The 26713-nt window shown below is 43.4% G+C and overlaps 2 protein-coding genes across 7 annotated transcripts in view; one reads left to right on the top strand and one right to left on the bottom strand.

The window, feature by feature from the left end:
• Nucleotides 1–26713, bottom strand: part of LOC307106329 (UDP-glucuronosyltransferase 1A6-like) — a gene marked incomplete at its 5' end in the record, with an annotated part of 51794 nt that overhangs the window by 3802 nt on the left and 21279 nt on the right. For 3 of the 6 annotated variants that reach the window (XM_079782723.1, XM_079782719.1, XM_079782722.1), the window contains 3 exons: nt 252–471; nt 756–843; nt 1407–1538. In XM_079782723.1, the coding sequence (XP_079638849.1) occupies nt 252–471; nt 756–843; nt 1407–1538 (440 nt within the window). Of the gene's footprint in view, nt 1–251; nt 472–755; nt 844–1406; nt 1539–6048; nt 6913–20317; nt 21182–26713 lie in introns of those variants that run through there. The other 3 variants (XM_079782724.1, XM_079782721.1, XM_079782720.1) reach the window with 3 other exon arrangements.
• LOC307106310 (dnaJ homolog subfamily B member 3-like) lies at nt 12615–13337 on the top strand (the record flags this gene model as incomplete). The annotated part of the gene is made up of 1 exon (XM_079782695.1): nt 12615–13337. One exon carries the CDS (start codon nt 12615–12617, stop codon nt 13335–13337), a length of 723 nt encoding a protein of 240 aa, XP_079638821.1.

Below are 26713 nucleotides of genomic sequence, written 5' to 3'. Positions count from 1 at the left end.
TATAATGGAATATTTCTCTCTTTGCAGGAACTTATAGATCAGGCATCTACTATTGTGACATTATTTTTTAAGTTGAAATAATATTTAACATCATTCCCTTGATTCTATAGGAATCAAGCATGCTTTTATAAAATGAATAATAATCCCAAATGATCTTACTTATAAATAGATTTTCATGTATTTGTTTGAATAATTACTGTGAATGGAATGGGCAAAACACAAGCAGTAGTCCTCCGTACCTTCTCTCTTACCTCTTGTCATTGATGACAGTTTTGAGGGCATTTTCTAAATCTTCAGAAGTCATTTCCAGGACGTTCAGGGACACCCCTGCTCCCCGGGTCTCCATGCGCTTTGCATTGTCCATCTGATCGCCGAACAGGGGCATCATCACCATCGGAACGCCGTTGCATATTCCTTCATAGATACCATGGGAGCCAGAATGTGTGATAAAGGCACGAGTCTTCGGGTGACCTGGGGAGCAAAGAGGGAAGGATGCCAGTGGTCAAGTCTCTGAGTGTCACATTCTGGCATCACTAGGTTGTGAAAGCACTCCACGCACTCAGTGCTGTCCACAGTGTCCCTTATAGAAGTTTGCAGAAGAGAATGTGGCTGAGATGCCCTGCTGGGTAAAAAGCAGTGTGGAATATGGTGGCCATAACATTTTCCAGCTAAATAATCCTTTAGAATGGCTGAGCCTAAGCCACTTTCTTAATTTAACCTTGGTTTGACCTACACATCAAATCCTCTCCACATACCCAGCAGATCATTTTGGGGCAGCCACTTGACCAGGATTGTATTCTTCGCAAGATTCGATGGTCGAGTCCCAGTGTAGCGCCACAGCACCTTACAGACGAGAAGAGGGTTGAAAGACCAGAATATGATTTTTTTATAGACTGCTATAGTAGCTAGAAAGTAGAGTCTTCAGAAAGAGCATGACCAGTTGGTGTGGGTGAGGGAGGTAGTGACTAAGAAGGCTCTGGGGGCTAGTAACATTTTGTGAATTTGTGAGAATTTATCAAGCTATATATTTATGATTTTTGCACTTTTCTGCACTCCAAGGGACAGTCTACTTAATAAATGAGTGGATGCAGAACTATAATTATACACCATTGTCCTAACTAACAGATTTTTGGAGAAATATTCTTATTTAATATGAAGAAACAATATCCTATTTATTTTATTTTTAAAATAGATTCTCCTTGAGTCTCTTGGAGAAAATGAGACATCCAAGCATCTAGTTTAACAGAGTAGTTAAGAGTGGAATTGCAAAAAAGAAGAACTTGGATTCACAATTGGGAAGTGGCAGGGGAAACCCAAATCTAAAGTCCAACCCAGAGAATTAATTCAGAACTGGAGGCCTGGGGTTACAGCTCTTATGAAGATAAAAAAGATTAACATCTCCTTACTGTCTGAGGTATTTTGCCCAAAGCATCAGCAATTTCCATGGCTTTCTTCTCTGGAATATCTGAGACCATTGAGCCCAAAGAGAAAACCACAATTCCATGTTCTCCAGAGGCATTTACATAGGCTTCAAATTCCTGGAACCAAAAGAGAAATTCCCAGTTAATGTTTTCCTGTATTCTTTGGGTGACTGCATACATTAAGGTGTGACTCAGATATCTTCCTCCTAAGAATGTGATGAAAGGTGTGTGTGTGTGAGAGAGAGAGAGAGTGTGTGTGTGTGTGAGAGAGAGAGAGAGAGAGAGAGAGAGAGAGAGAGAGAGAGAATTAGTGTGTGGTACAACACCTCTTCCTGCCTGACTCCCTTTCAAAGGAGAGAGGTTTCCTGCTCACAGGTTTCAGTGCCGAGTGCCTGTTAGGTTCTTTGAGAGGTAGAACCCAGGTTATGTGCTAATTCTCCAAAAGGAAAGCGACCAAAGATAGGACCAGATCCACCTCCCCAGGACTTTGGGCAGCTGGGAAGTTTGGGAGAGAGCAGGCTTCGGGGAAGGGGGCAGAAGGAGAGAGCAGGAATGAAGACAGGTGGCTAAGTGGGCATCACAGCAAGAGGAGAGAGCCTTTCAGCTGTGCACAGAAACACTGGGGGAGAGGAAAGCTATTCAAAGAGGATTCAGAAAGCTTCTATGGACTCTAAAACTCCTTCACTTCCCCTTTAAGAAAGTCTATAGTAATGGTCTGTATTGTTTTTCAAGGCTTCTGGAATATTCTTTGTATGGAGAAAGAATGAATTGAGTGAAAGCACAAAGCTACAGGGTGTTAAGGATTAGGCTTACAAGGAAAAAACACATAAAAGACAACCTTTAACAAAGCTTGCTTCCCCACAGCCTACAGCAGAGTCTTCCACAAGGCAGCCACTCGTTTGGATGATTAAATATCATATTCATGTCAACTCAGTGCAGAAATGTAACCAATCAGCCTTGCATTTTTCCACCTTTCCTGGAGAAGAGCTTTGTAAAGAGTGCAAATCAACTTTCCTGCTTTAGCAAGAAGAATATGCAGAAATATGTTGGACCCTATCTTTGCTATAAGCTCCTCCATAAGTCTGAGAGATACAAAGTGAGAGACGGGAACCCTGACCAATTGTGCACCAGCGATCTGAGCCCCTTCTGTGCAGTTAAAAAACAGCAAGGGCATAGGAGTCAACCTTGGTTACCAAAGCCACCGTGGGGAGGATGAACAAGCACTAAGTCCCAACCTACCCAGCAAAGGACTCTCATTGACTGCTCATGTCCTGTTCCAGAAGCTGATTCCTTATAGCAACGTGTCCATCACTGTCATCAAAGGAAGGTCACACCAGAAGGTCACTCCACTGTCTCCAGGAAAGAAAACTGTCTGTGTGTATAGGGGTGAGGAACAGTGATGGCAGAAGTTCCCAACTAGTAAACTGATGACGGATTATGACCTATCAAAGACCTATCCCTGAAAGAATATGGAACAGATTTTAGAGATGGGTGTCAAACAAAAGCTGTGAAAGGATACAACAGTCAGAAGAATTGCAAAATTAACTGGAGATAAGAATGGTGGCCATGTCTCCAGAAAGAGAGTAAGGAAGCCCCTTGATTCAACCCTTGGCAATAATCTTCACTCAAATTGATCTATGCCCAACCTTCAAAGCCAACTCCAGCTTTCAGCAAACAAACACACGCTACATGCATACGTACACATACACACACCTGCACCCACACACATGAAAGGGTACACATGCCACACTCACAGTGGCAATTCGCTTAGAGGAAACAGAGCAAGGCATAAATAAGACAATCCCCCCAACTGTAGGTTATTAATGATCTAATCAACCCCCTGAGAATCTCCAAATGGTTTTACTAGTATATGTCTCCCAAGAATGCCAAGGGCATTAGTGAGATTGTGCAATGTAGCAGGTTTTCCCAAAACTGAGGGGTTTCCTCAAGCATGGGACTTCTGGTGTTAAAACCTGAACAGTCCTGGTTAGACCAGGACATTGGGCACCGTGGATGTGAGATGTAGGAGACTTCTGACAGGGCTCAGCACACTCAGTGTTCAGAGGCTCCTGCCAAGCTTGATTCTGAGCATGACCAGTTAAAACATTGAGCAGCCTTCCTCCAAGGATGCCCACTGTCTAGTCCCCAGACTCTGTTCCAGGCCTCTGGCTCCTAAAGCTTTGTCTCAGCCTTTTCCACTGGTCTCATCTGAAAAGTCAAGGAGGCCAGCATCATCCTCTCCACCACCAGGTTGTATTTTTGCTTTGCAGCAAGAACATCCTGAAGATGTTTTTTCCAAGGTCCTTCTTCCTTAAAAGATGTACCACAGCCCTCATTCCTGTGGAGATACAGCTCAGCTCTGAGCAACCATTACCTTCACTCCTGAGTGAGACCACTCTTGTCTAGAAAGAAACTAATCTAATTTCCCCTTCTTGCAAACCCTCCCACACTCACTCTGCAGCCAGCAGGGTGTGCTTACATTAATGGAACCCGTAGGGTCATAAACACCCAAAGTTAAATATCACCACTGCCCGGAGTTTAAATGGCATGGAAGTTCATTGACAAATCACAAAGGCCAACTACACAGATTGTGTTATCATGGCCAAGTCTGTTCCAGATCAGCTTTTATGGGATTTGATAGGTTTTGCCAAGTACGAGGTCCACCCTGTAGTTGGCAAAACTTCCCCTAAACCTTGCTGCAATTTCACAGATTCTGGAATAGCCAAAGAGTGGAGCAACCTGTTTGTTAACTGAAAATAACCCTTGATTCCATCACCCCTGATCACCTTCCAAAAAAAACGGGGCCACCACTCCAATGGGGCCTTTAAACTAGTTTCTTACTTTAGCTGAGAGTTTAGTACTTTTAGTTCCAGGCTTTTATTAGATTTTTCCCTTCCAAAATGTCTTTTGTTTTGTAAGAACCGTTACAAGCACTTAGCATGTTGGAAACATGTCACTTTATCATTTTTCATTCAGACTCACCTGCAAATACCAGTCTTTCTTCTCCTCACCATCTTCAAGTCTCTATTCTTACTGATTTTCTGTTTAGTTATTTTCCCCAGACCCAAAATATATGTATGAATATCATCTCTGAATCTCTACATGTCCATGAAGACAGTCCCTCGCCCTCAGAGGGGAATGACATCTTGGAATTCTTGCATTCTGTTCCTTTGCTCTCAATGCTGTTCTACCATCTTTTGTCTTTCAGACATTGCAAAGGTATGTCCAATGCTGGGCTGTACTTTCTCTGAGGACTCTCTTTAATGAACAAAGATTTTATCTTTACTCTTGAAGCTCAGGACTTTTATCAAGAGCATTGGGAATAAGACAGTATCCTCTAGAGCAGTGGTCGGCAAACTCATTAGTCAACAGAGCCAAATATCAACAGTACAACGATTGATATTTCTTTTGAAAGCCAAATTTTTTAAACTTAAACTTCTTCTAATGCCACTTCTTCAAAATAGACTCGCCCAGGCCATGATATTTTGTGAAAGAGCCACACTCAAGGGGCCAAAGAGCCACATGTGGCTCGCGAGCCGCAGTTTGCCGACCATGGCTCTAGAGAAATGGAAGTGTAGAGTATGTAGACCCCAGGAAAGACAATACCTACTGAGAAAGGCTTCAGGTGACTAACTGGGCTCATATTTACAAAGAGCCTAGCAGCTGTTTCTAAACACAGCCCTCTCATGCAAACCTTGATTCAAGAAGAAGCCTGCACTAAGCTGCCTGCCTCCCACACTGAACTGCCTGCTTGCACAGTGTTTCTGGAATCCTGTTTAAACCTATGAAACTGAGACTTTCCCTGCCCAATTGAAGCTGCGCAAGTATATGCCCCTCATCAACATCTTCACCTATGGGGAGGCTCCATTCTGACCAATCAGGACAGTGATTTTTGGACTATTCAACCTGCAAGGATTTGGATTCCTCATTTGCATGAGGACAGACCAATCTGGGACCAGGACTTCTCTATATATGCCAGCTCCCCTCTGGCTCAGAAAATGCATTTTCCCTTTCCACCAAAGATTGAAAAAGCAGACTACGCCTCATCCCCACCCCCTTCCAAAGATTCTCCCCAGAGCAGAGCAGGCCAACAGAGCAGAACAGAGCAGAGAGCAGAGTAGAACTGTCTAGCTAGAGAGGGGCCTTACCCGAGGTCCTCCTTGCAGCCCTGCTGTTTCCTAATTGAACTATAACCCTATTCAGCTACTCCACAGCCGAGCTGTTCCACAGCCATGCTGTATCACAACTGAGCTGTTTGCACTGCCCCAATTATAGGCCAGGTAGACGTATACACTTTTGTTCTCTGCAAGGAACCTTGAACCCAGTGTCTGGGCATATGGCATTTAACCCTTATTGCCTCTCATTTATGACAATCCACTGGAACCCACAGAATTAAATGCCCCAGGTATACTTTCCTAAAGCCTCAGATCCAAAGACAAAAACGAGAAGATGACTCCAAAGACAGATATAAATTACAACTCAACCTAGGAAACTTGCAAGCTAGAAGTCAACACAAGAGGGCATTTGAAACTAGGCATGCTCATTCAGGATCTATCTGTGGCAAGTTCATCTACCCAAAGTACTTGTGAGCTTATAGGCTTGTAAAGTTCCCACTCAAATTACACACCTGGGATAATGGTTTTTTGTTAGCGCAGTTGATTCCACCAATAAAAGCCATATTGGGCATGATGGGCCTGGGAGTAAAATTCACAAAGTCCGTTCTGTAAAGCCAGATAGATGCAGAGCTCATAAGGTCCTCAAGAGTCACATCTTTCTGAAGGACTTCCGAAGCCAGTTGCCCATACGGTGAATAAACCATATTGCACATAAAGTTCTCTGTCAAGGCAAGGAGCATGTTCTTCACCCGCTGCAGGAAGGTCATGCGATCTGAGTTAAATGACAGAGCCCTGGGCACGTAGGACGGTGGGTTGGGGCACTGGCTACCCTGAGAGTCCAGACTGCACGGCAGTGAATTCAAGAAGAACACAACAGGCAGAGCCAGATACTTGGCCACGATAGCGCCACAAGGAAGGAAAGGGTCAGTCAACACAACGTCGAAGCTGCTTTCGGCCAGGGAGGTCATCAGCTCCTTGTTGTGCAGTAGATGGGAGCACCCCGACAATAACAGAGCCGAGTCCTCTTTGACCTTCTTGTAAGCTTTGATCAGACTCTGCAAGAAAGGCTGCTTCTCAAATGCATTATGCCCAGCGGCAATAAAAGATGCTACCAAGTCCTCCCTTCGGAATGGCACGGGGTAGGTCTTCAAGGTGTAAAACGCTCCTTCTCTAATGTGCACTGAGGCTTCAGGCGCCAAGACCACGATGTCATGCCCCCTCTGCTGCAGCTGCTGGATGACCCCGCTAAAGCTTAGCCAGTGGCTGCCATCCATGGGGACCAACAATATCTTCCCACCCTGGGACACAGCCAAGCTGAGCACACACAGCAGCAGGCCCAGGACAAGCGGACGTGGGCCCCGGGATCCTACCGCCATGGTGCGCCTGCCTTTGCTACCAAGACTGCCTGAGGTTTGTTCTCTCCCACTTACAGGTTCCAAGAACCAATCTATACAGCCAGTTAATGTTTGATTTTTGTTGCATGACTAGAGCTGTCGTCAGTGAAAGATAGCAGGAAATTTAATTTGAGCAATAAAATGGTTTCTTAATAAGCGACAACAGTTTTATAACTGGCTGAAATTCTTTATCAACCGCTCAGATCACATTCTGGAGTGAACAGAGAAGGTGAAGCCTCTCCAGCACCTTTTACCCCATTCAATGAGCATTCCCCAGGACGGAGCGAGTGTTTCATGGGAGGAAAAATGCTATGCGGTGAAAAGGAGACTCCTCTCCAGAGGTGAAAGAGAAAGCTGACTATGGTTTTCAGCCAGAAAAGAAAGTGATGTTGCAAGCCCACCTTTGGCCCATGGAAACCTTTAAGAATGTCCTGCTCCACAGTTCAATCATCTTTGATTCATTCATCCAAAAGGATGTATTGAGTCCAGCACAGTGCTGGGTCTGGAGACTACAGCAGAGATCCCCAAACACGAGTCTCCCGCCTCCTCTGTCAAGAGCGACAGATTAACAATTTAAACAGATAAAGAGACACATTAGGAGTTGTGGAAAAACCTAAGGAGGGGTTGAATGCTGATGGGGTAGAGAATGGCAGGAAAGGAGAGACCCTTGAGTTCGTGGGCACAGAAGGCCCATTGCAGGACAGAGCTGTATTCATTTGGAGAGGCAGTGAGAACAACTCTGTATATAGAAGGCTAATATAGATAAAATAAAACTTAAATTATACTCATCACACAGGCCCAGGGGCCAGGGAAAGGAAGATACTTTGGGAAATTCTGCTGACCTTGTTGAAGCAAAGGGGAGAGGTGAACAAAAATAATATGTATTTATTGAGCATGTACCATGTGCCACGTAGGTGCCAAGCTCTTTACAACACATCTTCTTTAATCCTCTAGAATTGTCCTGTAAAGGCAGATACTGTTGTTCCTATTTTACAAACAAAGGCACTGAGGCTCAGAGAGACAAAGCGACTTGCCAGAATCCTGCATTTCCTAAGTGGCAGAGCTGAGACCTAGGCTGTGACAGCCAGAGCCTAGAGACCTGCTCTTTTTTCTTTTTTAGATTAGAACTATATACCATATATTTATTAATATTTCATAACTTAGTTTTACCCTATCAAATGGAGATCATAATATTTCTATTTTAATATATTTCTTATTGATTTCAGAGAAGAGGGGAGAGGGAGACGGGGAGAGAGAGGGAGCTAGAAAATCAATGATGAGAATCATTTATCGGCTGCCTCCTGCATACCACACACTGGGGATCGAGCCCGTAACAGGGCATATGCCCTGACCTGGAATCAAACCATGACCTCCTGGTTCATAGGTCGACGATCAACCACTGAGCCATGCCAGGTGGGCCATAATAATTCTTTTTTTAAAAAAATATATTTTATTGATATTTTACAGAGAGGAAGGGAGAGGGATAGAGAGTTAGAAACATCGATGAAAGAGAAACATCGATCAGCTGCCTCCTGCACATCCCCTACTGGGGATGTGCCTGCAACCAAGGTACATGCCCTTGACCGGAATCGAACCTGGGACCTTTCAGTCCGAAAGCCGACGCTCTATCCACTGAGCCAAACCAGTTTCAGCTAATAATTCTCGAATGATTGTTAAAAGGTCCCCATCATAAAATATCAGTGAGTTATTATGCACACCACAAAGCTCTATTTTGATGATTATTTATATTATTAGTTATAGAATTACTGACAAGAAATCTATTTGAATCATTTCATTTAAAAAAGTGTTTATAAGTACATGTGTTTCTATCTCCAGAAATACCAACATTCAATGAAAAGTAAGATTATTGTGTACTCAAGAAGTATGGAAATTATAATATTTCTCTCTTTTTACCTGGTTAAAGAAAAGTATAGACACTATCACATATACACTATTAAATTGTTTTCTGGTCAGAAATAGTTTAATAAATACAAAATGAAATTTAGAAGATAAAATACGTAAAGATCATCCAGAAATAAATATATTTACATGGAAATTTTTACTTATATGTATGGAGAGACCCTGCTCTTAACCACAATTCCCACTAACCTCCATTAATGCCCAGATATTAGTATGTAAGGCCATTATTGAACTTTACAACCAATCAGAAGTCAGAAGGAAAAATGTGATCCCCATACTCATTACCCAATTGATATAAATGGAGAGAAGGCAGAGGGCAGGACTTTGGGACCAAGTAGAATTTGCTCACACAGCAATACCCAGTACTAGCTGGTGCCCCAAAACAACAGGTGAAGGGTCAGGGAACAAATATGGTCATTGCCTAATAGAAATGCCCCTTCTGCAGAAAGGGCAAATTGGAGTGCAGATAGAACTGAGTATCTCACTCTTTCCTTTGGGGATCCATTGCTGTTCTATACAATCCAAGGATGAAAGCACAGAGCCCAAAATTTTGACCAGGAACAACAGTGGCCACCCATACTTGGGGGATCTGTTAGAAGAGTCATCATAAACATGTAACTTAAAAGCTTTGGGGTCTTATGGGGCATGTTCTCATTCTAGTACTTAGAGTAGGAACTTAGAATCCCTTTTCCGTATACCACCATCCTTCCTCCACAAACCTCCAGTTTTGTATGTGCTTATCGATGAGTGCACCTGTTTGTATACCCACATGCACATGCACTTTGACACTCCTCTGTTCCTCAAGCCCTCTCCATTCTCCAGGACCAAGATTCTGGGTGAGGAGTAAGAGGGCTTATTGGTGTGCCTTTATCTGCAATTCTGAAATGTGTACTCCAATTTCAACATTAAGCGTAATAATTCCCCCAAGGTCTCAATGTCATGAGAGTTCATCTGAGATTACATGGAGCCAAAGGGCGGTGAACACAGTCACCACTATAATGATTTTATGACTTCCCTGCATCACGAAGCACCGCCAAACTTTGGGGGGCCTCTGTGTACCTAGATGGTTTGGGGCCCAGCTCTGGCCAGGACTAGAGCATGTTGTTTACTAATATGAATGGCAGACAATCCACATTCACTCTCAAGAATTACAACCAAGAACCACTACAAAGCAATCCAGTAAAGCCTCTGCCCTAGAACCTGAGCAGACCTGACACACAAAACCATTGCTAGTTCTCTCACTCACCGAATATTTATACAAAGTGTTGGCCCTCTGGGCACTATGCTAGGAACTGGCACCAGAAAACCAAGTTAGAAATAGTTGGTGCCTATGAGGAGGACTCCAGTGCACAAACAACCAGGCAGTTACAGGGCAGGGTGAGTTGTGCTCTGGTGGGGGATCATGAGGGCCAAGGAAACACGGAGCAGGGCAGAGATGTGGTCTTGCTCTTGCAGAATAGGTTGTCTGCGGGAGAGTTCCTGGAATCCACTAGAAGATGATTTCTCTTTAAGCTGAAGCCAGTAGTTAAGAGACCCAACATTCCACCCACTCCTAGCTCTTTTAATGGAATCAGATTGGAGCTGTTTGTTGAAGCTCCTAAAGTAAAGGAGCTGCATAAACAAGTCCATTGCCCTCTAAATAGTCTATGAGACCTTCCAGGGGAAGCAAATTGGTCTTCCTTGAATCTCTGTAGCATTTTGTCTTATTCTGCCTTGTATTCTTTAGCAGTTTGCATATCTTTCTCTGCTACTTGTGTATGTGCCTACCTATTTATCCATCTATATTGCTTACAGGTAGGATTTCAGCATCCGCTTTAGAATCACTCTCTTGCTCAAGTGCCAGCCTATGGTTTTGCAGACCTTCAGCACTCAGTAAATGTTTCTGTATAGCTGTGACTTCCCTTCTCCCTTTTCTCTAGGCTCCATATCCAAGTAAGAAAGTACTGAATCCAGATAATTCTACCACTGCCTCTCAGACCCAGCTGCACTGGTCCTGTTTCAGGGCTTCAGGACCTATCTGTGCCTTCTGATTCCTGACACCAGCTGCTTTTGCATGGTCCCACCCCACCACACCTCCTAAACCTTGGTCAACAGCTTCAGGCCCCAGAATAAAATTCACACTCCTCAGCCTTGGCCTCAGACCTGGGAATGCACCCAGCCCACCTGGCCAAGCTCATTGCTCCTCTCAAACTCTTCCACTTGACCTCTCCCTCTGCCTCTTTCCCTGCAGCCATTCTGGATCACTCACTCTTCCACAGATATGCTTTGTAATTTCCCACATTGCTTTGTTCACAATGAACTCTACTCCCACTCAGCTTCTTATTACTGTTCATTTCATATGCTTAGTAAGTGCCAGATCCAGGCTTTATATTCAGTCTTTCAAAGTTCGCAGTTTGTTCTGGTGATATAGCACACACACCCTTTGAATCTACTACCTTTTATGGTCCCTCAGCCCGACCTGTGCCCTCTTGCAGTCTGGATGCGGGGAGTGGGCCTAAGCCGTCAGGGACATCCTTAGCTTTGCCACGGAGGCGGGAGAGGCTCCTGCCACCACCCCTGTGCTCGAATCGGCTTCTGGCTGAGCCGTGCTCCCACTGTGGGAGCCCACTGATCACCAGGGGCTAGCTCCTGCTTTGAGTGTCTGCCCCCTGATGGTCAGTGCATGTCATAGCGACTGCCTGTTTGGTCAATTTACATATTAGCCTTTTATTATATAGGATATTAGAGAGTTCACTGGTTAATCATTTTCCTCTTAGAACTAAGTGACCTCTATTAGTGTTGCCTCACCATTTATCAAAGCAAAAAATATATAATCAGATGTCAAGAAAGGCCAAAAATAAAATCATGGTTGTGTTATAGCATTTTAGTGGAAATAATCACTGCATCCAAGTTTAGACACATCACTATAAACGCAGCCAGCAAGCTTCAATCATTTTGATATTTCTATGGGCACTATGGGGATCCCCAAAAAATTTTCAGGGGAATTTTGCAAAGTTAAACTATTTCTATAATCATAATATTGGACTTTTCCACTCTCATTCTCTCTTAAGTGTACAGGGGAGTTCCCGAGTGGCTTCAGGACATGCGATACAGCAAAAGATTGAATGCGGAAGCAGATATAAGAATCAAGCTCTCTTGGACTAAGCCAGTGAGATGCAAAAAAAAAAATGTAAAATGATGCCATTCTTCACTAAATCTTGTTTTGAAAAAGTATTTTTCCATAAAAATATGATTTATGATACCGTGTAATGGGTTTATTGTTATTAAGTTGATTAATGAATTTTTTTATTGTTTTAATTTCTAATGGAGTATCGCTAGATTGAACCCACATAAACAAAAGCCAACGGGTCCTGAGGCCAAAAAGTTGAATGGATGTCTAGGCAAACTATATGACTGTTCTTTAGCCCAGGGCCAGACTAAATTTACTCCAACTTTAACAAAAGTATTCTGCACAAGTTAAATTCCTCTCTTTTGTGCCCTATTTGGAGATTGTAGCTCAACTGGGGGCCCGGTGGGAGGAGTCTAAGTGGGAGGGGCCTCGGCACCACAGGAAACACGTCACAGAGCGCCTTGTAGGGCGTGGGAGAGGCCTAGCCCTGCCTTCTGGGATGTGGCCTCGACCAATCAGGTGCGGGCCACGTCACAAGGGGCGTACCTCCTGGACGGCCTGGCTGGGCACTGGGCTTGCGCCCTGGGACACCAGGCGTGCCGCTGCCTGTTTGGCCACTGGCCCGTGGCCCGTGGGCCGTGGCCGGCCGTCCAACATGGTGGACTACTACGAGGTGCTGGGCGTGCCCCGCCAGGCCTCCTCCGACGCCATCAAGAAGGCCTACCGCAAACTGGCGCTCAGATGGCACCCCGACAAAAACCCTGAGAACAAGGAGGAGGCGGAGAGGAGATTCAAACAAGTGGCCCAGGCCTACGAGGTGTTGTCGGACTCCAAGAAAAGAGACGTCTACGACCGCTACGGCGAGGCGGGAGTGGAGGACGGCGGCGGCGGCGGCGGCGGCTGCGGTGGGCCCTTCGAGGACCCCTTCGAATGTGTCTTTACCTTCCGCGACCCGGTGGAGGTCTTCAGGGAGTTTTTTGGTGGCCGGGACCCATTTTCCTTTGACTTGTTCAGAGACCCGTTTGATAACATTTTGGGAGGTCGGAGAAGCAGAAGCAGAGGGTCCTCACCCCTTTTCCCCACCTTCAGTGAATTTCCAGCATTCGGTGGTTTTTCGTCTTTTGATACAGGATTTCATTCCTTTGCTTCTCTGGGGAATGGGGGCCTTTCTTCCTTCTCCACGTCTTGTGGTAGTAGTGGTGGGATGGGTAACTTCAAGTCCGTGTCAACTTCCACCGAAATCATTAATGGCAAGAAAACCACCACCAAGAGAATTATCGAGAATGGCCAAGAAAGGGTGGAAGTGGAACAAGACGGAGAGTTAAAGTCCCTGATAATCAACGGCAAAGAGCAGTTGCTGCACATTGACACCAAGTAATTCCAGTCCACGTTTCACTTAAAGCACATTGGGAGGAATAGCAGGACATTTTTTTGGAGATTGCAAGTGAACTCTACTTTCAAAATAACTGTACTCAGCACTTTATAAACGGTTCAATGCCTATGCCTATTTGTTCTTATTGTTAGGACCACACTAATAGGACTTCTCTTTGTTTCTGTTTAAAACTGTTGCAAATGTCTGCATACACTTTGCTGTTTATTAAACATAGTCCTAAGGCAGACGGTGTTAATTTCACACTAAGACAAAATGTTCATCACAGCACCTAGAATGTGGCCTTTCCAAAATATGAAATGTCAGCCAGGTAGTTTGCTCTGAAGTTAACACTGCAAGTTACAAAGACTTCATTTTTTTTAGCACATAGTAGTAAAAATATGAATATAGTGATAATACCTCTGCTTAAATTAAAGATGGTTTTTAGATCCATATGCATGCTGGTAGTAAGAGTTGATTGTTTAACTCTTAGTAAGAGTTAATTGTTTAATATAAAGTTAAGCCTAGGCTTTTGAAAAGCAGATAAACATGGCAAAGTGGATGTATTCGTTTCCTGAGGGTGCTATAACAAATGACCACAAACGTGATGGCTTAAAAAGAAACCCACATTAAAGACTGAAGGTCAGGAGTCTGAAATCAGTTTCACTGAACTTAAATCACTATTGGTAGGAACATGTTCCCTCCAACGGCTGTGGGCAAATTAAGTAAATTTCTCACAGTCACGTGGTTGATTAATAACATGAGAACCATATTCAGGTCACTTGACTTAATAAAATAGTGATAGTGATGACTCAGATACATTAATGCAAATCTGATTGCTATCCTGGACCCAACTTGGTTCTATAATATGATAGATGGAAATGTGAAAAGCATTTCTATAAGGCTACATAAAACTAACCCATTGCCATGCACAACATGTATCTCATATCAAATGAGGATGATGAAAGCCAGGTTCTTGGGATACTGATTGGGTGAGGCAGCATACACATGTCTGAGGGAGCAGCTTTTTGTTGGCACAGTCTGTGCCCCCCATGAAAACCCCTTAAGGTATGGTTGCCTTGGGATAGTCCATCACAAAGTGTGCCATTCCCCTGGTCATCTCCAAGGAAAGGCTGGCATAAGGTATGAGAGCAAAAAGACCACTGAACTAGACCAACTGAAAATGCAGCATTATGAGAATGAGTTTGGTGCCCTTTAGTGCCTTAAAGTTCAATCCCAATGGAATAACATGCAAACTACACAGCAGGAACATAGGTTCAGCCACCACTGTCCTACAGGGCATAGGGAGTCTGTTAAAACCACATCAAATAGACACCATATAAAAATACCAGAATAAAACAGAGCTTTTTAAAAAGGAGGTCATTTGCTTGCCAGGCAAAATAACTCCAGTGAAGACATTCCCAGAGTAATTTGCCAGAAAAGAGGGTTAGGGGGAACATGGAGAGAGAGGATGTCAGGAGTTTTGAAGTGATCAGAAGGGTACATAGTTTCATGGTAGATATGCCAATTAAGGGTTGACAATTAGCACTCTGAAGAGGACAAAATAAGGGCATTTGTATCTACACAATTGGTTAAAGTAAGCCCCATTGTTCAGTGCCAGGAAAGTCTTCCATTGGGTTCAGCAAAGGTCTGGCATACCAGGTTCATTCATAGGTCATGGATCTTGAACAGCTCCAACTTGTTCTAATAGTTGAGGGTAAACACAGCATTGAGTTTTTATATATCCTGGGTTGGTGCTCCTAAGTGGGGAGTTTCTCTTGTACAGAAATATTATTTCATTTAAATAATTTTCACAATTGAAAATCCCATAAAATTTCTGGGCTCAAAAAAATCACACTGCTATCGATAACATGTATGTCAATATTCATATTTTATTGAAGGGTTTGAGTGGGCTTTCAGATCAGAAAAGAAGGCATTTTCTCTGTTGTCAAGATAACTTTCTCAAGTCCGCTATGGTGAGTCCCCTTCATGGCTTCATTAGCACCTTCCCACAGAGCACACCAGGCAGGGATATGTTCCTATGAGCCCAAGACACCCAGAGACCTGTGGCCGCCTTAGCAGAATCCAAACAGCCAAACACTTCCCGGACTGGAGCTTCATACCTGGTTTTAGTTCCACTTATCACACACAACAGAAAGCATTTGGAAGAGAGAATTCTCTCTTCAAATAGCCATTAAAGGATAAGTCCTCTACCCCTGTAAATCCATTCTTCTGTCTCCAAACAGGGAGAGAGACCTTTCTCATCTTGGAAAACCATTCCCCCAACTGCTTACCTCTCTAGGAATTTCTAATTCCACTCTCTCATCCTGCTTTATCAATGAATACATAGTCCTTTCATTTCCTCTGCCCCCCACTCTCCTTTAAACCCTTTCAGTATAACTTCAGTGACCAGTAATCTAGTGTGGCTACACGCTAGAAGTTGTCAATGGCCTCGTTAATGAAATAGCCTGTTCATTTTTGTTCCCACTGAGCTGAATTTTGGACTTTTTAGTAACTTAGTAGAATTCTTCCTCCTACTAATAGGCAGCTTGTAGTATACCCAATCAGAAATAAGCAGTTACAGTGGAGTTCTCTAAGGGGACCTCATTTTTTTTTCCACTTAGAGAATAAGAATATTTCTGTAAGACCAGGGAGAGTGCTTCATTTGACATATCTACACTTGACAAAATTCAGAGGAATTCTTTACCTTGGAGCTTTATGAAAAAATTATTTGTGGAAAATAAGTACATTCATATCATTGTGGGGGGACAGTAGCTGATTTGAAGTAAGCAAACAATAAAATTTTTAAATGCACATCAAAAGCAAATAAAACCACAATTGATGATGCAGAAAGTAAAATCGATGATACAAACATACTCTTTCAGAGATACTCTCCCATGATGTATCAGAAAAATAGAGGAGATAAACTTGAAGAGTAAGATGATAGTGACAGAGAATGGAAAATATAAATCTGTGGATGACAGGCATTCCCAAAGAAACCAGATTAAAAATTTCAATATTTAGAGGAAAACTTGAAAGTTTTCAATAAGGTCTGATTTTAACTTTAGATTTACCATACATAGTAGGCACAAAAATGGCCCTGTAAATCTGTCCACTTCTAATCCCTGGAACCTGCAGATATGTCACCTGACATGGCAGAAGGACTTTGCATATATGATTAAGTCAATGATCTTGAGATAAGGCAATTGGGTAAACTCAATGTAATCACAAGGGTGCCTATAAGTGAAAGAGGGAGGGTAGGAGAGCAGAGATTTGAAGATGCTACACTGCATTTACATGGAAATGGAAAAGTGACAGAGAATTCCCAAAGTAACAACAAACACTTGTTTTAAAAAAGGAAACAATGCAAAAAAAAATGAATTTACACAGTGGAAAGAATAAAACTATATATATAGTGAATGATAGAAATTCTTACATCAGAAGAAACTATCAGACTATCAGAAGAGGGGGAATGTTATAAAAAAAGCTCTTTAAGCAAACTTTTTATGAAGTTTTTAAGTTAAAAAGATGACTTCACACATATGGCCATATGATTTTTGGCAAGGGTGGCAAACCCGTTCAATGGGAAAAAGAGTCTCAGTAAATATCGCTGGGAAAAGTGGATATCCACATGCAGAAGAATGAAGTTGAACTCTTAGCTAGCACCATGTACAAAAATTAACTCAAGATGGATCAAAGACCTAAATATAAAACCTAACTATAAAACTCCTAAAAAAAAATAAGACAAAGCTCACAACATTAGATTTGGCACTGATTTTTGGATATCACAACACAGGTAATGAAAAAATAGACAAGTTGAACTTTGTGAAAAATTTAAAAATTTGTCCATCAAATGACACTATCAACATAGTAAAAAAGGCAACCCACAGAATGGGAGAAAATATTTGCAAATCATCCTATATAATAAAAGCCTAATATGCTAAGTGTCCAGTTGTCCGTTAAACCAATTAAAGCGTTATATGCTAATGATATGCTAAGGCTGCTCAACCACTCACTATGACGTGCACTGACCACCAGGGGACAAACAGTCGATTGGTCAACCAGTCACTATGACATGCACTGACCACTAGGGGGAAGACACTCCAACCAGTAGGTTAGCTTGCTGCTGGGGTCTGGCCGATAGGGACTGAGAGAGATGGGCTGGACACGCCCTGGAGCCCTCCTGCAGTTCCTCTCTGACCCCGATAATGCACCAGTGGGTTCTGTCAGCCTGGCCTGCTCCCTCTCGCAATCCGGGACCTCTTGGGGGATGTCAGAGAGCCAGTTTCGGCCAGATCCCACAGGCCAGGCCAAGGGACTCCACTGGTGCACAAATTCATGCACCGGGCCTCTAGTTTTTCTGATAAGAGATTAATATCCAGAATATATAGAGAATTTCTAAAACTCAACAACATCAAAAAACCCCATTCAAAAATGGGCAAAAGACTTAAATAGACATTTCTCCAAAGAAAACATACAAGTGGCCAATAAGCATATGAAAAATGCTCAACATCTCAAATCATTATGGAAATGCAAGTCAAAACTACAAGTTACCACCTCACACCTATTAGGATGACTACTATAAAAGAAAGAAAGAAAAAAAACAAAGAAAGAAAGAAAGAAAGAAAGAAAGAAAGAAAGAAAGAAAGAAAGAAAGGAAAGTGCTGGAGAAAATGTGGAGAAATCGACGACCTTGTGCACTGTTGGTAAAATGTAAAACATGCAATCACTGTGGAAAATAGTATGGCAGTTCCTCTAAAAATTAAAAATGAAATTGCTATATAACCCAGCAATTCCACTTCCGGGGGTAAACCCAAAAGATTTTAAAGCAGGGTCTTAAAGAGATATTTGTACACCCCTATTCATAGCATCATTATTCACAATAGCTAAAAGATGGAAGTAACCCAAGTGTCCATTGAAAGATAAATAGATAAGCAAAATGTGGTATATCCATAATGAAATATTATCCAGCCTTAAAAGGACAGGAAATTCTATCATGTAGTACAGTATAAATGATACTTGAGGACATTATACTAATTGAAATAAGCCAGTTACATAAAGAAAGTTCTGTATAATTCCACTTATATGAGGTACCTAAAGTAATCAATTTCACAGAGACATAAAGTAGAAGAATGGTGTTTAATAGGGACTAGGAAGAGAGGGAAATGGGGAGTTGTTGTTTAATGGGCATAGAACTTCAGTTTTCCAAATGAAAAGAGTTCTAGAGATTAGTTGTACAACTATGTGAAGTGCTTAACAGTACTACACTGTACACTTTAAAATGGTTAAGATGGTAAATCTTATCTTAGGTGCATTTTATCACAATTTAAAAAATTGTAAAGGCCAACTATGAAGAAAATAAAATAGTAATAAGACTATGTGTACCAATCTTGCAACAATAGAATAAGCAAAAACTACTAAAATTCCAAATAGAAACTGAGCAAAATTTAAATAGGGAATAGTTTAAGACATCTTTTTCAGAATTGGGCATGTTGAGTTTTTTTAATAGAAAAACTTAAAATATAAATTTTAGGTGTTTCTATGGAACATTTACAAATATTGATCATATACTATCTATACATATAAAACCCTAATATGCAAATAGACCGAATGGCCAAACAACCGAACATGGGGCATGCGCGGAACATGGTGGGCATTGGCAGCAGGCAGCAGAACAAGGAACATGGCAGGCATTGGCCATAGCGGGATGGTGGAGCAGGTGAGCAGGGGCGCCAAACCAAGGTGGGATGCCTATCGCTGTCATTGGGATGAGCCTCTGGAAGTTACTGAAAATTCTTTGCTTCTACGCAGAGCAGTACTGCCCAGCACTCTCACCCACTGCCAGCGCCAAAGCCGCCACTCGCCCCTGCTGCCTGCGCCCAGCGCCAGTCCCAATCGCTCAGTGCCGTCAGTGGGTGCAAGTGGCGGCTGCCGGCCCCAATCACCCCTGAGGGCTTCTCCACCTCCTCCTGCTCCTGAGGGGCAATCGTGGCAGCAGCCACCACTCACACCCACTGCTGGCACTGGCCCCAATCGCTCTGCACCATCAGTGGGTGCGAGTGGGGCTGGCACCATCAGCATGTGGGAGCAGCAGCAGTGAGAGTGGGGCTGCCCGAAGACAGGGGACCAGGGGCTGCAGCGGGAAGGATCAGGAGGGGGCACGAAGGTTGGGCTGAGACCCGCCCCTGTGCCCACCACAACCTCACAGCCCACAGTGCCTTTCAAGGTGCACAAATTCATGCACTGGGCCCCTAGTCTGATATAGTAGCCATTGGTAATACATAACTATTGAACATTTGAAATGTGGCTAATCCAAATTGAATTATGCTATAAGTATAAAATACATACCAAATTTTGAAAACTTAGTGTTGGACAGAAAAGAGTAAAATATATCATTAATAATTTTATATTGAGAATATGTTGAAAGAAAAATGTTTTGGATATATTTGGTTGAATAAAGTATAATAAAACTAATACTTTTTTGCTTTTTTTTAACATGCTACTAAAAAATTTTAAATGGTACATGTGCCTTGCATTACATTTCTCCTCAGTCCCTTCTGAAACAGGACCACTATAAATGATCATGTAAATAAATGCAATTTGCTAGTCCCTTTATCCTTCCACTGAACACTCACAAGCAAAAACTCCCTGGTAAATAAATTCGCAACTCAATTTCTCTGCTCCTACACAGCTGAAGAAAATTGCACAACCCTGAAGATGATACCATAACAAAAGGACAATCTTGATTGAATCACACCATTGTAAATCCTATTACAGAACTTCACCCCTCTCTTATATTTTTAATGACCATTGCAAACCTTAACCACACTACTTGTGACTCTTGAACAATTTATCTCATCAAGACTTTTAGAGAACGAGAGCTAGAAATCAACAGAAAGATTGGTAGATAAGTAAGCACTTGGAATTAGTTTAAAAAATAAAATGTGTTCTGCCTGGCACACTGATTGGATATAAGCACTAATACAGACCTGAGATAATGGCTTCCTGTTGGCACAGTTTATGCCCCCAATGAAGACCATGTTGGGCATGATCGGCCTGGGGTAGTCGAACACAAAGTCTCCTCTGAACAGCCACACGGATGCATAGCCAAAAATATCCACCAGTGACATCTGTCTCTGCAGAAGCTCAGAGGCCAGCCGTGCATAATGAGAAAAAGAAACATGGCAAATGCATGTCATGGCCAGAGGGTAGAGCATGTTCTTGACCCTTTGCAGGAATGTCATATGGTCCGAATTCCCTGAAAATAGCTTAGGAATATATGAGGAAGGATTTGGGCACTGTGTGCTCTCCAAATCTAAGTCACATGGAATGGAACGCAAAAAAAACACAGCAGGAAGCGACAGGTACTGAGCCAGTATTGCCCCACAGGGGTAGACAGGATCTGTTAAAACCACGTCGAAGGCACTGGCATTCAGATGCCTGATCAGGTCCTGGTTATGCACCAGCTCCTCACAAGACTTTTGAAAGACTGAAGACACATTTTTCAAAATTTCAATAGATTTGAAGAATGTTTTTAGAAAATGTGCTCTTTCAAAAACCATGCCAAAATGGCCCAGCACGAAATACTGGAATTCCTCCTGGGTGAATGGAATGGCATAGGTTTTCAGGGTGAAATAGTCCTCCTCCTTGACAAGCAAAGTTGCCTCTGGTGAGAGGACTACTGTTTGGTGGCCTCTGGCATGGAGCTCCTGCACGACCTTCCGCATGCTGAGCCAGTGGCTGCCCTCCATGGGGACCACCAGTACCTTCCCACCCTCAGTCCAGGGCCCGACACACAGGAAGAAGAGCAGTCCCATGAGCAGCGGTGGGTGAAGCTGGAGTCCTGTAGCCATCTCAGTAGATGGAAAAGCAGCTGACTCCCCAGATCAAAGTGTGTCTCATACACTTATTTTCTTTGTCTTATCATATCATCAAACCAATTCACAGAATGGCACATCACTGGAGGGCAGGGTGCCTTACTTACATTAATCATTACAGAATGAACCTGCCCCTGTCCTTCACCACTAGCCTTTTACCCTTTTGCTTTCCCTAGGGAGAGATCGATCCCCCTGATTTTGGAGAAATTCATTTGAGTCCATTGCTCTCTCAGAGGAACTGTCTAGATCACGCTCTTGCTTTTCATTCCATTCCCAAAACGAGGCTGTGGATGCCCATTCATTCTCTTCCCACACACTCCTCTGTTACCCATGTTCTACAGGGCTGTGACTGAACTCCAAGAAGTCACCGATGTTAGTCCACAACCAAAACCTCTCTGCTGGATGTGACCTTATTTGATAACTCTTAAAACGCTTTCCTCCCATGTGGGCAACATTGAGCACAACCAGAAAATACATACAACATTGCTAAGACGGCTTTCTCTAACAGGAAGGGGACGCTGGCTCTCTGGTTCTGTCCCTCTTCTGCACAAGGACACCTCTTGCAATGTTCAGGGAAGAGTCTACTTGAAGCAGCTGTCAAATGTGGAAATATCTGGAGAAACAATGAACGTGAGACTTGATGAAAACAACACAGGGGTTGTTGAGATGCTTATACCTACTCCATGGGATAAGAGTTGCCAGTGGGGTTAGAGAGCACCATTTCCTGAGGGCCTGCTCACCACAAGACAGGAGGGAGCTGTCACCTGGCTTCAGACCAGTCTCTGTCTGAATTCCTCGTCTCTTGCATGCTGAAAGTTCCAGTCTTCTGCTACTCTGCTTCGGGATTAGGGTATACCTTAATCTGGGCCTTTAATATATCCTGTGGTTTATGTTCAGGTTTCTCTCCAAGGTAATTTATACTCCTAAGTCCTCATAAGAACAGATTCTTCCAGAACAGGATGGGCTACATAATTTGTACACTCCTTCTGAGGGTGGAGCCCTGAGCAGCCTCATGAGTCACATGCCCATAAGGACAGGCCTGCTCCAGAAAGTGACTCCCATATGTGCTCAGCTGCCATCTCCTGGTCCTGTTCACCCTGGCGATGATGTGGGTGGGCTCCTTGTGATGTCCCACTTTCTCTCTCACTGAGTGTGCTCTTCAGCATCCTTGCCTTCGGCCGTACCAACCTGCAGGCCCAGGCCACCATGTCTAGCAAGGCTGAGGCTTCCCTTTGGGAGGAAATGACCCCATGAGAGATTCACAGTGCTAACAGATTCCACCATTGGACAAATGTGTGCACACCAAGACACTTCCCATGGAACACCAGCCGCCACTGTGCAGGCAGTGTTGGGTTTAATCCTTCCTTGTAGGCTGTGAGTCCAGGATCCTGGTTCCCTCCTCCTCTCCAACAGCAAGTTCTCTGCTCTCTTTTGCAGATCCTCTTTCTGTCCAAGACATAACTCTATTTTTTCCCCAAGACTCCATTTCTGTCTCCTACTCACAGGTTAAATCCTATCATTTCTGTCCTCCATTCACTCCTACAAAAAGCCATGCAAAATCTCTTGAGTGTGTAGGCTTGAGGCTGCTCATGTCCTACATTAAAAGTGTGAGGGCAGCCGAAACCGGTTTGGCTCAGTGGATAGAGCGTCGGCCTGCGGACTGAAGGGTCCCAGATTCGATTCCGGTCAAGGGCATGTACCTTGGTTGCGGGCACATCCCCAGTGGGGGGTGTGCAGGAAGCAGCTGATCGATGTTTCTCTCTCATTGATGTTTCTAACTCTCTATCCCTCTCTCTTCCTCTCTGTAAAAAATCAATAAAATATATTTTTTTAAAAAAAAAGTGTGAGGGCAAATGAAGCCAATCGCTGGGAAGGTACAACTTCAAGTTTGTTATTGGTGCTGCAGCTGCTGTTATTATCATTAACAAGAGAAGCTAGCATTAAGGATTCTTGCCACCACCATATCAATGGCAGAAGCAGCAAGTCACCAGAGTTGACTCATCTTCATTCTGTTAATAACTTGGTAGTCCCTGTTCCTTGTACAGCTGTAACTGCATTGGACACGTGTAGGAGAGTATATACACCAGGGCCACCTCTCTAGCTTTCATCACTGTGGTCATCTGCCTTGTGGTTATAACCCAACATGCCAAGATGTTATAAGCCAAGTAAGAAGATGGGTTTACCTAAGGCAGTGGTCGGCAAACTCATTAGTCAACAGAGCCAAATATCAACAGTACAACAATTGAAATTTCTTTTGAGAGCCAAATTTTTTAAACTTAAACTTCTTCTAACGCCACTTCTTCAAAATAGACTCACCCAGGCCGTGGTATTTTGTGGAAGAGCCACACTCAAGGGGCCAAAGAGCCGCATGTGGCTCGCGAGCCGCAGTTTGCAGACCACGGACCTAGGGAATTGGTCATAGTGGTGGTGTTTTCTCTGCTTCAATTGGAGATATAAATAAATCTAGAGCAAATAAATGAAGAGGCACGGAGTGTTCTGGAAGGTAAGACTTAACATTGTAACACTCTTGATTTTATCCCAAATTAAGCTATAGATTTAATGCAAGGCCAAACAAAATCTCATTGGGATTTGTAACAGGAGAAAAAAAAATTAATTCATCTAGAAACATTTTTGTCTTCTGGTAATACAGGAATAATTCCTATCAGACCAATGCTCTCACAGGTAATGATTATAAATTCTTACCAAAAAAAAACAAAAACTTTTTACATCTGTCTGAAGGCACTAAAGAGAAAACAAAAACAGGCAGAAAGAGAAGGGGACAACAGATGACAAGGCCTGGGTAGAGTTTCCTTGCTCTTAGCAGCCACTTCCGGTATGTCTGTCCTTACCTATTACACCTAAAGCCTCAGGGTGGCGCTTGCTCCCTGTTAATAAGGAGATTATCTATAACTCATTTGTCTCCATGTGGCCAGAGGGTGGCCAGCACCTCAGTCAGCCTATCACCCCAGGGAGCAAGCACCACCCTGGGACTGTAGGGCTGAGAAGCCTACACCTATCCTCCATGCCATGGTATGTTTCCTTGGTGACCCTGCTCACAGCTCCAAATTGTCAAAGCAGATTAGAGGGTCCCAGATACCAACCCCAACAGGGGACTCCAGCTTCCTGGAGGATAGTGAAGACCATCGCTATGCCAGCCATTAGTGACAGAAGGCCCAACACCCTTGCCCATTGCATCTTGCTATTGGAGTTGCCAAGAACACACCGTAGTCACCCAACATGCTTTACTTACATGGGGAAGAGACAGAGTGAATCAATCCCAATAGTGATCCCCCATGGCCAGCAGGTCCCTACGACAGCGGACGCAGAGCAGTTCACCCACATGCATTCCTTCTGTGCAGCATTAGAAAGACCCTGTCCCCTCCCCTTGGAGTACAAATATAACAGTGGGTTGGCCAAGTGCCATGGACCCACACGCTTCAAAAAAAAAAAAAAAGACAGAGGAGCATTCTTTGAGCCTGAAACAGAAAGACATTCCCACACAAGGTGATAAGGCGGCACAGGCTTGTGGTGGGAAAGACTTGCAAGCCCAGGCCCATTCTTTTTTATTATTATTCTTTATTAATTAAGGTATTACATATGTGTCCTTATCTTCCCATTGCCCCCAACCCCCCGCTCGTGCCCTCACCCCCCTAGTGTCTGTGTCCATTGGTTATGCTTATATGTATGCATACAAGTCCTTTAGTTGATCTCTCCCCCTTCCCCCCACCCTCCCCTGCCTCCTGAGGTTTGACGGTCTGATCAATGCTTCTCTGTCTCTGGATCTTATGAGGTGAATGGGGCCAAAAGACTGCACGAGTGAGACTGCCTTTCCCAACACCCACTTTAATGGCTCTTTGCATGATGGTACGTCACAGTTGATGCTACATCATGCCCCTAAAACTCATTCTCAAATGCTTTGGTGTTTCCCACCTACTCTTGCACAGAGGCATGGGAATGGCAGGAAGCATTCTGAGCAGTAAGAGAACTAAATGACCCAGAAAACTTACAAAGCATGCAAGAGCAGGAAGCAGGAGACAGAAGAAAATAGGGGTACATTCCTTTCCTGGGACCGCTGACACAAAGAGCCCAAACTGGGGAACTTAGAACAAGAGAAATGTATTATCATATTGTCTCACACTCTGAGGGCAGAACCAAATCAGAGTCATAATCCCTCTGAAGGCTCTAGGGAGGATCTTTCTTTGCCTCTCCCAGCTTCTGGGGTTTGCCTGCAATCCTTGGTCTTCCTTGGTTTACAGATGTATCACTCCAATCACATGTCCATCTTCTCCCTGTACATTGTATTCCTTGTGTATATGTCTGTATTCAAATTTCCCTTTTTATAAGGACACCAGTCATATTAGGTCAGGGGCCACCCTAATGACCTCATGTTAACTTGATGACCTCTGCCAAGATTGTTTCCAAAGAAGCTCACATTCTTTTTATTTTTATTATAAATTTTTTATTGATTTCACAGAGGAAAGGAGAGGGAGAGAGAGAGATAGAAACATCAATGATGAGAGAGAATCATTGATTGGCTGCCTCCTGCACACACCACACTGGGGATCAAACCCATAACCCAGGCATATGCTCTGACAGGGAATAAAACCATGACCTCCTGGTTCATAAGTCAATGCTCAACCACTGAGCCTCACCAGCTGGGTGAAGCTCACATTCTGAGATGCTGGGGCTTAGGACTTCAACTTCTCTTTTTTGAGGGGGGTCTCAATTCCACAGACCTGAGCTTTCTCCTAAAGACTGGGGCAGCCACCTAGGATGGTGTGGTGTGTTTGGCTTTGTGTTCTTAAAATGTTCCTCTTGTGAAGAAGTAGGGAATGGTTTAGAGGGGTCAGCCTGGACCCAGGGAGTCCTACTTGGAGCTTGTTTGTGAGAGACGAGGACCTGAATCAAAGCTGCAGGTTCACTGGGGACTGGAAATAACTAAAATGTTCATCAACTGATGAGTAGCTACATAAAGTTATTATGGTAATGGAACAAAATATCATTCAACAATAAAAATAATGTTATGATATGAATCACCCTTATGGAAAACATTATGCTAAGTGTAAAAAGTCAATCACATTATTATATGATTCAGTTTGTATGAAATGATCAGAATAGGCAAATCCATGGAGACAGAAAGTTGATTAGTAGTTGCCAGAGGCTGGGGAGAGGAGGAAATGGGGAGTAACTGATAATTATAGGTGTGTGTTTTTGTGGGTGATTGAAAATGTTCTAAAACTGATTGTGGTGATGGTTGCACAGTTCTGTGAATATATTAAAAATCATTGAATTGTAAACATTAAATGCATTGTATGGTATGTGAATTATATCTCAATCTACACTAATAAAAGAGAAACATGCAAATTGACCATCCCTCTGCTACGCCCACCAGCCAATCAGGAGCGAGTATGCAAATTAACCCAACAAAGATGGTGGCGGCCACAGAGCTGGAGCAAGCAGGAGGCTTGGGTTGCCCCTGGCGATGGAGGAAGCCAAGCTTCCAGCCCT

The sequence above is a fragment of the Cnephaeus nilssonii genome (genome assembly GCF_951640355.1).
Source record: "Cnephaeus nilssonii genome assembly, chromosome: 10".
In the NCBI taxonomy this organism is placed as follows: domain Eukaryota; kingdom Metazoa; phylum Chordata; class Mammalia; order Chiroptera; family Vespertilionidae; genus Cnephaeus; species Cnephaeus nilssonii.
The sequence above is the reverse complement of the archived record's forward strand: the minus strand, read 5'-3'. Positions and strand labels throughout refer to the sequence as shown.